This window comes from Bombus vancouverensis, chromosome 12 (genome assembly GCF_051014615.1).
Source record: "Bombus vancouverensis nearcticus chromosome 12, iyBomVanc1_principal, whole genome shotgun sequence".
Classification (NCBI taxonomy): domain Eukaryota; kingdom Metazoa; phylum Arthropoda; class Insecta; order Hymenoptera; family Apidae; genus Bombus; species Bombus vancouverensis.
Window position 1 is genome coordinate 6,570,765 of NC_134922.1, and position 15,396 is coordinate 6,586,160.

Genomic DNA, 15,396 nt, shown 5'->3' on the forward strand with positions numbered 1-15,396 from the left:
ACAAATCCTTCATAGAAAGACATTTTATCAAAGAAGGATAAAGGAACAATCTCCTTTCAATAAGCCCGATATTATCAATCATAATGACAATTGGTATCGCATTATGCAATCTATTCTTTCAATCCTAACACTTGTACCGTTGTCGCATTAAACACGAGGGTAGCGTTTTAATTGTTTCACGTATCGTGTCTCGATTATTCAACTTCTCACAATAGGTACCATAATAATTACGTAAGATGAGTCGTAACAAGCAGCGTCGATAAGAAAAATCCATATCCACGGGCGGACCGACGTGCCAAGGTCAGTTCACGCAGATGACGTCCCCGCGACTGATTTATCCGAAACACGACGGAGGAAAGGAAAGCCGGGGATACGGCTGTAACTGGCCGAAGCGAGGAACGAGCAAATCAAAGCGAGACGAACGAGCAGAACAGCACGTGCACGTGTGCATTTCACGTGACACATACACACGCAGATTCCTAGGTACGTAGGTGTAGCACACATATACACATGCACGTATGTATCGAAACGAATCATACATAGAGATGCGTATATGTGTATATACAAGTATATATATACATATATATATGTATATGTATATGTATATGTATATATGTACACCATTGACCGGGATATCGTCTGTCTCGGGATGAATGAACCATTACGTCACGCACTTGTACTCTCCGATCCCCTTCCGCCTCTCTTTCCCTCTGTGTGCTTCTCCTCATCCGTCGATTCTGTCTCCGTCTCTCTTTTCCCCCGTCCTCTCGTGCTCGCATTATATTATGTGCAGCAGCAAGCATACCTTCCTCCTTCCTTCCATCGATTAGCGGCGGAATTCCAGCCGGGGAGGGAGAGACGATAGAGAGCTATAGTTTCGATGGAGGTCAACGTATCGCAGTGGCTCAGACACCCGGCAGACGTGTCTGCCGCTGTAAAACGCCGAGGGACGAAGGACGCGGGGATGAGAGTCGGAGTGGATCGCTTTCGTTGTACCACTGATACACTTTCGCGCTGTTACTCGCACATATCTTCGGGCGCAGGTGCATCGCCTCGCGTATCTCTTTCCGTTGGATAGCATCGGTCACGTTGCAACCCTTGCAACTGTGTCTTTGTGCTCCTGTACCGAGAATCTCGTCGAATTTGCTCCACTCCTTGAAGCGCACTAAACGTTCCTTCTAGGTACACTTATATCTATTGGCGAATCAGTATGCGGAATGAGTAGCACTCTGGAACATGATGATGCAGGATAGTTGATGTTCTAGGTATAAGGAAACTAGTAGACCAGTTATAGCTTAAGAAATTGTTATTTGTTTCTGGTCAAAAGTATTGTAACGCATTATCCATTACGATCAATGGTAGGTAACAAATAATAATTATTGTAACTAATATTTTATATGCGTATGGTTCATTAAAATTTCTCGAGTCAAATCGTTAGCCTTCCAAGATAGGCTCGCGTGGCTCTCGCCCAGTCTCTTTTAAGTTGGGATATAGTTTTGCCTTGGGACCATCACTATTCACTCTTCCATGGAAATCAGGTTTCTTCTCCTTAGGTCCACTTCTTTGCAACCAAATGTCTAACAAACTTTTAGGCGCATGGAGACTACCCTTGTGGAGTTGTTTCCCGAGTGACATTGATGTACTTGCCGGTGGCGACATCGGTGAATCGGTTGTTGCTCTTATTACGCTAGCTCGAGCAGTTACATCTTCTTTGCCAAATCTAAGAAATGATGTAAAAGGTTAATTGTCTTAGAATATTTTTTGAATGAAAAACAAAAGAAATGTTGCAAGAAATTATTCCTACCCATCTAATTCGCGCAACGCCTGATCCAATTCGACTTTATCTTTGTCGTCTTTGCTTCGCACTTCGAGGAGACAAGTTAGAACTTCAGAATGCGCAGCAGAATTATTCGAGTGGTGCTTTAAGAATGTTTCTAATTCTCCCCACAGCAGCCTGTAGTGTTCTTCCCTGCGTACACCACCTTTCCCACCACGGCCACCTCCTATACTTGGTAGTGGTAAGGTTTCGTGTTTTGCTTCTAATTGCAATAAACTGAAGATCACCTGTTTGCACTGTACAACCTCCTCTGCAGTAAGTTCTTCCTTTACCATTAAATCTGGCAATGGATCTATTAACTATAATTCACATGAATACTATTACATACTGAAGTTGTACTAGGATTTATCAACTAAATTTTATTTGAAATATGTACCTGTTTCAGATTGAACATAAGTGTACTAGAAATAGTAATTGGCCAATATTTCGTATGTCGTTCTAATCTAGATCTCATCTTTTCTGCTGGACCTTCGGTATTACAGTTTGTACTTCTTTTTAAAGGCACCAATACATTATTTCGCATCAATCTTCCAAAATCCTATCACAAATAATATATCAATTATAGAAAGATATCCTGGAGAAATGAAGATTTTTTTCAAAGGAAATGTTTAGAATGTATATATTTACAGTTATTCTGTAATCAGTGACACGGCCACCACAGCCTTCGCTAATAGAAGGTGGATCTTCTAATACGCTTCTAGCAGTTGATAATGTATGTATAAAAATTTCTCCACCATGTGCAGCGAGTAAATGAGAAATAGTTTTTCCACCACTCTTCCTGGCCATTTCCAACATTACTGATCTACCATTCAGCAAAAAGTTGATCAAACAAGAGGAAGGTCTACTATTTACATCTACAGGTGTGATTCTATGCATGGCTGTGCAGTTTTGCATTTCTGCTGCACTGCACCCTCGTGGTGTGCACCACTTCAAAGTTACTGTTTCATATTCTGATCCTTCTTCGAATCTTCTAAATGTTTTAATTAAAGCAGAATCTTGTGGATTTCCTATAAAGATATTCGTGTAATGTTTTCATGCATATATCATATTGAATAATTTATATTTTACAGTTAATAGTTACAACCTTTTAAAATTGCTGAATGGGCAGCTGAAGAATGAAATATCTCGACGTCATAATTTGCAGAAGAACTAGCATTCTGTTCTTCTTTCATTGGTATACCGGTTACTGTTGTACTAGCTAAATCATAGTGAGATAAAATTAAGTGAGACAATTTTGAATGTAATGCGGGTGCCTTGATAGAATGTACTTCTACTGTTAACATAGGCGAAACCTAAAACAAAATTTTTTTTGAATAATTCTATTCATATACAATTAAAAATTTACATATGAATGGTGAAATAAATAAAATACCTCTCTTGGTCCCTGACTAGTAACTTGTGACTCAATATTATTAGGGAAGATGTTCAGTATAACTAAATGGCAATAATCTACTGGTATTAAACTGAAACACAGCAATCATGTTATAAAATTATACATATACACAATGCTATGTATTATTGATTTAGATACTAACTGATCTGAAGCTAAAGCAGATTTATTTTCTTGCGTTAACTCATTCAAAAATATATTTTCCAAGTTTTTCATGTTGCTATTATCTCGTGCACTAGTAATACATATCACTCTTCCTCTATTAACAAGCGTACTAGTATTCTCATTTAATGATGTTCTCTTGTCATGTTGAATTTCTGAGCATTCGTTAAGCGTTTCAATCGCTACTCTCAAACCATGTATAACTGAATAATCTTCTCCAGGTTTTGGCATCTTCGTTGGTATTCCTAGAATGGCTGTACCATTCATTATCTGTAATCATAACGATCATAATTAGACATATTACTTTTAAATACAAATACATTACACATTCAATATTACTTACATGATTTAAATTTTGTTGCGATGGACTCCATGAGTTCAATACATATGCTGCACGATCGGTTACAACAAATCTTATCTGTAAAGGATAAAAAATCAAAATATACAGATTTTACTTGACAATAATAATTAAATAAACTAATATACCAATTTTCCAGTTGGGAAGAGATCCCACACTATTCTACAATATTCAAGTGAAGCTTCTACACTGCTGGTCCATAGAGATTTACAAACAGGTGCCAAAGGAATTAAGTTTTGACCGCGACTCTTTAGAAAATCAAATTCTATTGGAGCTTCAGTAGATATACCAAAATATGGCGTGTGATCCAAAACAAAAATAGTTTTATGATTTGCCGGATACATTCTTCTACAACATTTTAATAAACTGCTTTTTTCACATACAACGCGTGACACTTCGTTAGATATACATTTATAGAAAGGGGATAATGCCTCGAGAATATACCATATTATAGGTTAGAGTACAAAATATTCTAAAGATGTTAAAATTACATGTTTTTATTATCATAAGAACATAATAGAGTAATTACATAATATATATATATATCTAAAGAACTTTATAATCATATTGCAACACTATAATTATTTTTATTTATTTTATTTAAAAAGACATTGTTTTATAAATACAAATACAACATAATTGTTTTCGCAGAATACAAATTAATCGTGTACACTATTTAGAAAATAAAATATTATACAGTTTATGGGTTAAATGAATAGCTTTGGTAAATTGCTGTAGTATTATAACAAATTTTATTTGTAAAATTCGTCTTGTAATGTATTAACATTTAAAATTTCCCGGTGAAGCTCAATGCATTTCCGTTTTATTCTCTCTTCAATTACAATTCCATATATTTATGAAAAATTCAAATGCTACTTTTTTCAGACAGTTGACTTAGAATATAAAATTATCTTATAATTTTTATAATAATATGGAATACTATGTGAGAAAAAGTAAATCTTTTCTCCCCTTCTTTTCTCTTAACAGGAATTAAAGCATTTAACTTCCTTTCCAACTGGAAGTCTCCTAGTGGCATTGATAGCGTGAGTATATTGAAATCTTTTTCTTTATTTATAGCGTTTATTTTATGTGAAGTATAAAAAATTGTTAGTTAAATAGTAAAAATTGTATAGGGATTAAATTTCATGTAAAAATTTATATTAGTAACAAGTGGTTACAATAAATTTATATTATAACCTTGTGGGCTGATACACGTGGAGTATCATTCAAATAAATTTTTAATAATATTTACATTTTCTAGTGTTATAAATTTTCGTTTTTTGTTAAAATTTCTATATTCAAATAGCACATTAATTTAATATATTAATATATTAATTTAATATATTACACAAATAATTTATTTCACATTATGAAATAAGGTTATGTATAAATAGATAGTAGGAAAATAAATGAAGAACGTCATTAATAATTATTTGTTTAGATCAATTCAATAATAGTGTATATTAAATTAGGTTAACAATGTATATGTTTAGGTTACTCGTAATTCAACCACAACGTTAAGATGTCAGGAGGTTTAGACGTATTGTCTCTTAAAGAGGATGATGTTACTAAAATGTTAGCTGCATATACGCACCTAGGTGCTGAAAATGTGAACTTCCAAATGGAGCAATATGTGTACAAGAAGAAGAGCGATGGTATGTTTGTTTCATATGCAATACAATACTCTGATTGTTAATTAAAATGGTCAATATATTATTTTAAAATATAGGTATTAGCATTATTAATCTGCGTCACACTTGGGAGAAATTGCTATTAGCAGCACGTGCCATTGTTGCTATTGAACATCCTAGTGAAGTGTTTGTCATCAGTTGCCGCCAAACCGGGCAAAGAGCTGTTCTGAAATTTGCGCAGCATACTGGAGCTACTCCTATTGCTGGACGTTTTACTCCTGGCGCTTTCACTAATCAAATTCAAGTTAGTTACTTAATGCTAACCTTATCCTGTCTGGTCAAATGACCGGTTTCAAAATTTAATTTAAAATTGTATATATTATTTATTTTATATTTATTATACTATTTTAAATGATGAACATTCATTTTCCATAATTTGTCTCTGTTGGTTTAATTTGGCTTAATCTTTTCTGATTTTATTTAAAGTATGAATATTGTGGTATTATCAAATTACAACATAATAATGTTATCAATTATTTTCAGTCTGCCTTCCGTGAACCACGTCTGTTGATCGTTACTGATCCATCTACCGATCATCAGCCGATTACCGAGGCCAGTTACGTGAATATCCCAGTAATTGCTTTCTGTAACACCGACTCACCTCTTCGTTTCGTCGATATTGCAATTCCCTGTAATACAAAGAGTCTCCATTGTGTCGGTCTTATGTGGTGGTTGTTGGCAAGAGAAGTACTGAGATTAAGAGGCTCTATTGCTCGTGAAACCAAGTGGGATGTTGTCGTCGACTTGTTCTTTTACAGAGATCCAGAGGAGGTTAATATTTATACGATTCTAATAGCATTTACTTCGTTTTGTTTAATACTTGTATATAGTTTCTATCTATACTTATACTTGCTAAATGATGAAAAAATAATATTCAGAAATACAGTTGTTGACCTTATAGAATATGGCTTAATCTTTGCTGAATATATTTCTGGAGCTTATACGTATTTTAATGTAAATGACTAGTAAATAAATTGTCGAAATAATGTTTCTACAGGCTGAGAAGGAAGAACAAGCTGCCAAGGAAATTGCACCTGCTAAAGAGTTTGCAGGAACGGTTGAAGTTACAACTGCTGCTGAACCTGGGTGGGTCAATGAAGTTGACACTGGTACAGTAGCTCCTGAAAATTGGGCAGACGACGTAGCAACTCCAACCGCAGCAGCAATTCCGACTGCAGGAGCTGCACAAGCATTCCCAGCTAGTGGAGACTGGGCTGCTCAGGTAATAATGAAATTCTCTTATTTTTTGTAAAATAACGATATTAGAAATAAAGCAAAACATTGTTATTTATTATTTCCTGCTAAGCAGGCTTCGGACGAATGGTCCACTGCAACACCATCTGCCGCAGGACAAAGTTGGGGAGGTGCCACAACAGAGAAGTGGTAATATCATTCTCTTTGATAATTTTTTACACTGACAAACTTCGTACAGTGTATGAAGAAAAATAAATATATAAAAATTTCAACATATTTTTATTATTTACATCATAGACCGACAAAAATAGGGATTTAATTAAAATGATCCAATAATAAAGGTACATAAATTAATCTTTCCAATCACATATTACGAAACATTACCTTATACCAATGAATATAATTTTATTGTACATTAGTGCCTTTCCAGTCTACAAACAAGCCATTTGCTGCCATCTATTATATAGGAAAGGAACTGAAACTTAATCCATTTATGGATAGATGGCAGCATAAGACGTGTCCGAAGACAGGAATTAAGTTTCATGTTTTGAAGGGTCTGTCAGCCAAACCGTGTGCTGCCATCTATTAGAAAGGAGAGGAACTGAAACTTTGACCATTTATGGATAGATGGCCGCGTGGGACTTGTCGGAAGACAAAAATTAAGCTTCTTGTCCTGAAAGGCCTGTCGGACAAACCATGTTCTGCCATCTATTCATGAACAGTCCAAATTTCTGTTCCTCTCTTTGGCAGTATGTGGGTTGTTCATAGAAAAGAAGAACATTACAGTGTAACAAAGATAGATATACATCTTGTGTTAGAAGAAGATGACTATATTGTGTGATGAGAATAGTATATCTACTGTAAGATAAGGACAGAGATAACGTGGAATGAGAACCGTACAATCGACTATGATATGGTATCCTTATAATTTGGTTTATATGTTTCATTTTGTAATTTACTTATAGAATTAATAATGCAGGTCTTGTAATATTCTTATAAACTCTATTTAATTCGTATATAAACTTTAAATTTTATCTTCATTCTAAATTACAATGTGGATGGTGTATATTATGGATATATATATATATATATATATATATATATATATATGTCGGAGATGAAGGGAAAACCGGAGCCTTCTCTTTGCAATTTTGAGAAAAGTCCTCTAATGCTTTAGCTTAGATTTTATCATAGCTGTAATTAAGCAATTGTTATCATTCGATCTGATTGTAATTGTTCGAGATTTGTGATAGCGAAATTGGGTTCGAGGTGACAACTGGTCGCCGAACGTAGCCACAGTCACGGGATAAACGTTTTGCATGACGAAGGTGTGGATCGGTTGTATAGTTCTCCCTAGAAATGTGGTTGTGGAGGCATACGGCCTCAAGAACGGGCCTGGCTACATAGAATTGTACTTTGGAGATGTCGATATAATGGGACACACGTTGTATTAAGAATCAAACTCCAGACAGAAACTGCCTAGCAACGGCGATTGGAACTTCTCTATGCTTCCAGCGAGCATATAACAAACAAATGCAGTCGTACAGCGAGAAAGATTTTCATCAGATCATCATTCGTGTGATCGCCTTGGAAAGTGATACATTGAGCAGTTTACCGAGCGTCTCAGCAATCGTATTTTGTGTCTAAAATTATTCTACGCATAGTAAAGAGTTATCCCGTTGACCGTGGATTCGTTTGAACCCAAGAACATTGTTAATAGCGTTTATTAAACTCATTATTCGTTAAACTTATTATTCGTAAAACATATTATTCGTTAATTGTATTATTCGTTAAACTTATTATTCGTTAATCTGATCATTAGTTAAACTTATTGTTTGTTAATCTTACTATTCATTAAACTCAATATTCATAATATTTTGTAAAATCTTGTATATACGCGTAAATATAATTCTGTTTTGTAAAACGATGGCTAATTCAAACGAAGAATCGTTACGCGCCTTAAATTCTAATGTTAACCCGACATATATATATATAGTGTATGTGTACAATATCTATGTAAAAATAGATTATTTACATTTTTTCTTTTCCTTTACGTAGAAGAAACCTTTGTAATTAAAAGACTTTTCTTTCTAGCTTTCTTTCTAGCTCTTTCTTTCTTTCTAGCTATTTGTGCGAAATAGAAATTAAATTATGTGAAAAAGAAAATTACAGAAGTGCCAACACCACACGGAGTTCCCAAGCGGTCAACCATCTAAGTACTATCCGTGTCCAAAGCTGCTTTCGTGCTCGGACGAGAACGAGTGATTTCAACGCGGTTTGGATGTTGACACATACAGTAGAGGATGTAGACTCTTTTACTTTGTTCTTTGCCTTGGATGAAAAGTTGTTGCTCATTATTAAGATGATAGTTAATTTCTTTCCTCTAATCTTCTTTAATCTTCTTCAATATTTAATTAGACACCGACCAAATTCTTTGCCATACAAACATCTTTAAAAACAAATAACATATATTATTTTATGAATTTCATTTAAAAGAACGTTTAACTGAGATTAGGAGTAATGTACTTTTGACAAAAACAAAATCTACAGTTCAAATGACACCTTAAACAACGTTAAACAATTCTAACTAAAACTAAATGTTCGCCGATACTAGCGCCATCTGCTTATCAACATAAAAAATATTCGTAGCGTTCAGTATCAGTGGGACCAGTACCAAGAGATGTGTATCTTCTCCGGATAGGTTTGGATTTCGAGATTTATTATGTCTAGTCAACAAACATAAAAGTAACATAAAATCTCTTTTCTAATCCGATTTCTAACATGTACGTTTAATAATTATTCTTTTCCTCGTAGCTTCGACGTGATTACGCGTGTTTTACGTGTACAAGTGGGCGTATTAACCGACGCGACGTATCGCGGAAAAGTATAATATCCGCGTAGAAGAAGGAATGTAGCGTTTTGGGTCAATATATCGTTTGTTGAACGACAGCAAATTTGCTTCGACGTATGTCAAATAAAATGTTAAGATTTTTGTCACGACGTAGGGCTCGTAGTGTCAGCGGACAGACTACGTCGTCCCAAATAAAAAATCAACGATTGCTCAGCAATAAGAATGTTGTTCAATGTAGGGTCGTTTTGCTTGATGGCACGGATCTACCAATAGAATTGTCAGTGAGTAGAATAATCTATTAAAAATCAATGGTAATTATTGAAAATATTTCTTATCTAATAAATAATACTTGCTATTCAATTTTTATGCCAATGTTTGGTTAATGTAAATAGGAAGGAGCGATGGAATTGATTGATAACATACTGAATATTAAACCTGTTTCTTTGTAAGAAATTTGACTGATTATGTCTTCTCCTATAATCTTCATTTATATTTTTTAGTTCTATTTTCTATCTCCTTAATTTTTATATATCTGTGTTGCACTTAATATTTTCCTTGATTCTATCAAATTAAATTGTTTCTTTCTATAAATACCACCCATGTCTGTCCTACATATTATTATCCTCTTTTATATTCTTGGTACACAGATTTTTATATTTTTGTGAATTATTTTTGTGTTACAGAAAAAAGCATTAGCTAGCGACTTATATGAACAAGTGTTTTATAGTTTAGATTTAATAGAGAAAGATTATTTTGGATTGCAATATACAGATAGCAATAATGTTCAGCATTGGCTCGATCCCACTAAGCCAATAAAGAAACAAGTAAAAAGTATGTTTGTTTTTTCTATGCATTAAACAAATTTCCTTTTGTTCATTGAAATTAATGCATCACTTTTCCTTCTGTTTCCAAAATTAATTATTCGTTGTTTTATTATTAACAAATGATATTTTATGTAGTTGGACCACCATATACTTTACGGCTCAAGGTAAAGTTTTATTCATCAGAACCTAATACATTGCGCGAAGAATTAACAAGATACCAGTTTTTCTTGCAATTAAAGCAAGATGTTTTGGAAGGAAAACTTCATTGTCCTCACCAAGTTGCTGTGCAATTGGCTGCTTTATCTCTTCAATGTAAGTATCTAAAAAAGAATGAATAAGTTAAGAAATAATGTGAATTGTAATTATATTTGATATAAATTTATTTGTACTTTTAGCTGAACTTGGTGATTACGATCCTGCCATACATAGTGCAGCAACAGTATCAGAATTTAGATTTGTACCAGGCCAAACAGAGCAAATGGAGCTTGAAATACTTGAAGAATACGCCAAGTGTTCTGGTCTTAGTCCAGCACAAGCTGAATCAGCTTATCTCAGTAAAGCTAAATGGTTAGATATGTATGGTGTAGATATGCATACCGTTCTCGGTAAAGATGCATGTGAATACTCTTTGGGATTAACGCCAACGGGAATCTTGGTCTTCGAAGGCACACAAAAAATAGGCTTGTTCTTTTGGCCCAAGATTGGTCGGCTAGACTTTAAAAAGAAGAAACTAACATTAGTTGTGGTGGAAGAGGATGATGAAGGGAGAGGAGAACAAGAACATACGTTTGTATTCAGACTTGTCAATGAAAAGGCTTGCAAACATTTATGGAAGTGCGCTGTAGAGCATCATGCTTTCTTTCGATTACGTGCACCCGTTAAAGGTGCTAGTGGACGCCAAAATTTCTTTCGTATGGGTTCACGTTTTCGTTACAGCGGTAAAACCGAATTTCAAACCACTCAGCTGAATAGAGCACGCAGAACAGTACAATTTGAAAGACGACCAAGTCAAAGATACGCGCGTCGTCAAAGCCATGTTTTAAGAGAACGTCAACGTCAGCAAGTGGAACAACCGCAACCACCAGCTCCAGTAGTTAACAGTAAGTATAAAAAAGTATCTACTTTTTGCCAGAAAAGATATAAAGTTGCTGTATAATGAGTTTTCTAATCTTGATAAGTATTTTTCTTTATAGACGAAGAAGAGTCTTTGCAACGTCAGCCGAGTCAATGTAGTACAAAATCGTCAGACTCCAGCGTACATGCTACGTCTTCACCTTTGGTAGATTCTTTACTGAAATCACTGGCCAAGGATCAGCAGCCTTTAGAGCCTAGAAATCAAACAGCAGTTGCTAACACTGAAAAAGAAACAGAGCCTGTGAAAACGAGTTTAATCATCGAAAATATGACTAATCAAACATCGTTAGTGCCAAATAATCAAGTTGGTGGTACCTCTTCACTGCCCCCACGTACGCCTATTCCGCCAGAATCATTAAAGTGCAATATACTGAAAGCAAAGTCTCTAGAGCAAGGAAAAAATTCAAATTTGGTTTCCATCACGTCTATGGATGCATCTCCAGTTATTACTAAGAACAATCAGCATTCTGACGCAGCAACAATTGTATCGGTGGTAAGAAAACTAAAATTCTTTAATATTGTTGACATTATTCATTATTCACATATTGACATAAATACGGGTAATTTATACAGTAGAAAGTTGTTCTGTTTTTTTTAGAATGCTATTGATTAATTGAATTACCTTACATTTTTTAAATAAATGCATTCAGAAAAATAGTATTTGGTATTTGAATTAGTACAATTGTAGCAATTAAATGCAGACATTACAAAAAAAAGTTTATAATAGACTTGAAAAATTTGTATATACGCGAATATTCTTTCATTTTATGGACTCAAACATGTCTTGAATTTTTCTTTTTTATATCTTGTTTCATCTTTTTCCAATATTTGTTTTATCGTTTTGTGCTTCTAAGCTTTAGATGTGATTCGTTTGCTTTTTTGCGTTATCTCTTATTTAGGGTGGAGATAAATTGACACTGTCAGTAAGTGGTGCTATGATGACAAATCCGTCAGCAGATGACAACGTTACAGTAACGCATTTTTCTCTAGACAGTTGGGGACAAATTGAACAAAAAACAACACAATTGAATCCTAAAGTTTCAAATCAATCTCAAAATCCGTTCAATCCCTTCACTAGCGATAATAACAACGAAGTTACTACTGTCTCTGAAAATACCGAGGACGATTCAAAAACGGAAGAGGAAAAGAAAGCGAATACAAACCCGTTTATAGATTCGAATCCGTTTTTGGGTTTGCTTAATCCTTTTAAAGAAATACAGCCCACGGTTGAAAAGAAAACTGAAGTGGAAACAGAGAAAAACGGAGCGAGAGTCGTGAAAACTGAAGAAATACAAACAACTACTACGACTCTTACTCACAAGGTGTGGCTCATTTTTTAAATGTTTGTCAGTTAACTATTGTAACACACGTAGTCCTTGTATTCGTCTAAAAATGCTTTAGCTTGTGCAAATTGTATGCAAATATGTGCTTGTTTTTTTTTACCTTTTTTTAAACATCTGTAAAATATCAATAAATCGTAAAAATTTTATATCGAAATTACAATGCATCTGAATATTTAATATTCTGCATATTTTTCTTCTGTTCTAGGATGATAATTCGGCTGTTTCCGATATCAGTCCTTGGCTAGTAGCCGATCCATCACAAACAACGACGGCAGATCAAACTCCAATTAAACATACAGTAATTACGAGGAAGACTGTAATCACAACGCAACTTTGAAGTATTAAGTAATCAACGAAATATATAAAAACAGATTACAATTCTAAAAACAAAAAGAAAAATATTTATCAAATTTGGTCTTCCTTATAATATGTACTGACTTGCTTAAAGTGCCTATAGGAGTACAATGTTGCCTAAGTAGGAAAAGAAGTAATACAATAAAATGAAAGAATAATTTGACATATTATATCAGTGGGACCAGTCAGCATTTATATTTTTTGCAAATTACAAATAATTTGCATTTATGTAAGTATTTAATTTTATATAATTTTAATTCATATAAGCACTTAATTTGAAAAATTGTATTAATTTTTACAATTTCAAGAAATATGAATTGTATAAATATAATTCCTAATTAAAAATTTTTTTTTACTTGACGTATTTTTTATACGAGATTGATGTTTTAAGTTTGTGCTTCGAGTAATATACCATTTGACAACTGCATTAGTACTCTTTAATGCAAGAGAAATCATGCATAGAAATCAGATTTACAGTACAGATTTAAGTACAGTACCTATGTCATAAAAAAGTTAATATTTTTTCCATATTTTTATATCTGCTTTTTATCAATAATTGTTTTACTTTAATACATTATCAATTCAGTTCTGTCATGCAAATTATTTATGTGTGTTCTATATTTATTGTTGTATAACATAGTCAATTTTTACAAAGAGTTAAGTGTCCTTATATCTTATTATACAATAAGAACACACACGTACATTAAAAAGAGGTAATATATGGAGCTCCTACTAAAAATTAAATTTATTGAATTGACTTATTTCTCGTCTAATTGTATATTTATATATAATTGAAAATATTTTATTACTTAGAATTTATAAATGAAATCTGAGTGCCCAGGTGATAGTCTACTAGAAGTATTTCAATACTGGTTAGATATTTTCCATTTGCCATAGTGCCTTTGATAACAATAATAAAGGAAGATATCTTTATTAAAATTTATGCTCATTCCTATCAATTTATTTTTTATTTACTATAAAACGTTTTATTGTTGAAAATACCTTTATTCACGAGCATATGTACATTGTTATAGATATAATTATTTCATAAGAGGTGATCTCTTTTTATCGATTTACTTTTACAAAAAATTACGAGAAAACGATAATACAGTTCATTTTTCATAGAAAAGATTTATAATTTATATCTATGTATCGATATCTACGATACCTTACTTTTTACCATATTATGTTGTACCGCCAAAATGTTTTCTCTTCCTCTCATAGTTTTTATTGTTTTTGTAATTGTAATATTTGTAACTAACATATCAGTATTTTATAAAAAATTGCTTCTTTTAAATATGTAATGCAATAAACTAAACAAATTTATGATTTTTGAAAGAGCAAGTAGCGTACAAATTTTTCTAGAGTGAAAAGAACAATCTATGACTAGATTAATGGTAAATATTATTTCATACATTGAGATCTGATAGTTTATTGTATTACGAAAGTTGTTATGCATAATGCATTTAAAAGGCAGCTATGAAACATTATGTTTATCAGAACATAAGTTATGAAAAATAGGACACGTTTTGAATTACGCAAAAGGCTGTTAAAGTACTTATTATATTCCATATATGAGCATTTATGAAAGTAGAATAAGGCGCTGTTCGATGTTCTATGTATTTAAATATACTATATTTAATAGTAATAAGCAAAGTACATATAATACTATTATTTGAAAATCTAATATATATATTACTTGTGTTTACAATGCTATTATTAACCAATAACCCTAATGTATTCCGTCCTAAAGTATTATATATATATACATATACATACACTGTTATATACATATGTATAATTTTTTGCTTTGTAATAAAAAAGTATTATTAAAAAGTTGTGTTGTAAATTCCTTAAAGATGTATTTATTCATTTTCTATGTATTTTATAAATTAGGCATTGAAACATTATTAAACAGAATGTTAAAATAATAGTACCCTCTTCGTAACTTTGCAAGATGAAGTTTACAATAAAAATTCATTAAGATTGTGACAACCTACGTAACGTCTAGTAGAACTTCACAAAAATATTTTCAGTAAAAATTTAAGTACTGAAATAATAAAACTTACGGTGTTAAATATTGTCCCCGATATACATATACATATACATATGATACAGTACCAATAGTCTTTTAGAAATTAGAGAATGATAATCATCAATTTTTTGTTACCTAGTTTCAAAGATCTACTCTATAATTTTATGTTTAAATGCGCGATAATGAAAGCAATGTGAAAACACAGATATTTGCTATCATGAAA

At 32.9% G+C, this 15,396-nt stretch overlaps 3 protein-coding genes across 5 annotated transcripts in view; 2 read left to right on the top strand and 1 right to left on the bottom strand.

Moving 5' to 3' along the window:
- The window catches only part of sta (stubarista 40S ribosomal protein SA), a 59,488-nt gene extending 52,584 nt beyond the window's left edge, over positions 1–6,904 (top strand). The window contains exons 1-6 of one of the 2 annotated variants that reach the window (XM_033331100.2): positions 4,719–4,790; positions 5,241–5,402; positions 5,477–5,682; positions 5,922–6,209; positions 6,436–6,660; positions 6,748–6,904. In XM_033331100.2, coding sequence (XP_033186991.1) covers positions 5,270–5,402; positions 5,477–5,682; positions 5,922–6,209; positions 6,436–6,660; positions 6,748–6,825 — 930 coding nt within the window. In that variant the 5' untranslated portion in view covers positions 4,719–4,790; positions 5,241–5,269 and the 3' untranslated portion in view covers positions 6,826–6,904. Of the gene's footprint in view, positions 1–4,718; positions 4,791–5,240; positions 5,403–5,476; positions 5,683–5,921; positions 6,210–6,435; positions 6,661–6,747 lie in introns of those variants that run through there. The other variant, XM_076623166.1, reaches the window with a different exon arrangement.
- asun (integrator complex subunit 13 asun) lies at positions 1,289–4,211 on the bottom strand. The gene is made up of 9 exons (XM_033331086.2): positions 3,876–4,211; positions 3,733–3,807; positions 3,373–3,659; positions 3,210–3,300; positions 2,922–3,129; positions 2,465–2,844; positions 2,214–2,375; positions 1,805–2,136; positions 1,289–1,720 (listed from the first exon to the last, which is right to left on the bottom strand). The coding sequence occupies exons 1-9, from the start codon at positions 4,089–4,091 to the stop codon at positions 1,435–1,437; spliced, it is 2,037 nt and encodes a 678-aa protein (XP_033186977.1). The 5' UTR covers positions 4,092–4,211; the 3' UTR covers positions 1,289–1,434.
- A 1,840-nt stretch (positions 6,905–8,744) lies between the features above and the next one.
- On the top strand, positions 8,745–15,357 carry yrt (erythrocyte membrane protein band 4.1-like yurt). Of its 2 annotated transcripts, XM_033331463.2 has the most exons (8): positions 8,745–9,377; positions 9,447–9,764; positions 10,167–10,314; positions 10,443–10,619; positions 10,703–11,407; positions 11,501–11,934; positions 12,341–12,763; positions 12,990–15,357. In XM_033331463.2, exons 2-8 carry the CDS (start codon positions 9,600–9,602, stop codon positions 13,119–13,121), a joined length of 2,184 nt encoding a protein of 727 aa, XP_033187354.1. In that variant the 5' UTR covers positions 8,745–9,377; positions 9,447–9,599; the 3' UTR covers positions 13,122–15,357. The 2 variants fall into 2 exon arrangements, with proteins under 2 accessions (XP_033187354.1, XP_033187355.1); XM_033331464.2 differs by lacking the exon at positions 8,745–9,377 and having other exon boundaries at positions 9,671–9,794.
- The last annotated feature ends 39 nt before the right edge of the window (positions 15,358–15,396 follow it).

Coding starts and splice junctions, on each gene's coding strand:
- asun (XM_033331086.2), bottom strand. CDS start 4,091: ATGTATCCGGCAAATCATAAAACTATTTTTGTTTTGGATCACACGCCA. Junction 3,301..3,372: donor TCTGCTTTAGCTTCAGATCA/GTTAGTATCTAA, acceptor GCTGTGTTTCAG/TTTAATACCAGTAGATTATT. Junction 2,845..2,921: donor CCATTCAGCAATTTTAAAAG/GTTGTAACTATT, acceptor ATATCTTTATAG/GAAATCCACAAGATTCTGCT.
- yrt (XM_033331463.2), top strand. CDS start 9,600: ATGTCAAATAAAATGTTAAGATTTTTGTCACGACGTAGGGCTCGTAGT. Junction 9,765..10,166: donor ATCTACCAATAGAATTGTCA/GTGAGTAGAATA, acceptor TTTGTGTTACAG/AAAAAAGCATTAGCTAGCGA. Junction 11,935..12,340: donor CAGCAACAATTGTATCGGTG/GTAAGAAAACTA, acceptor TCTCTTATTTAG/GGTGGAGATAAATTGACACT.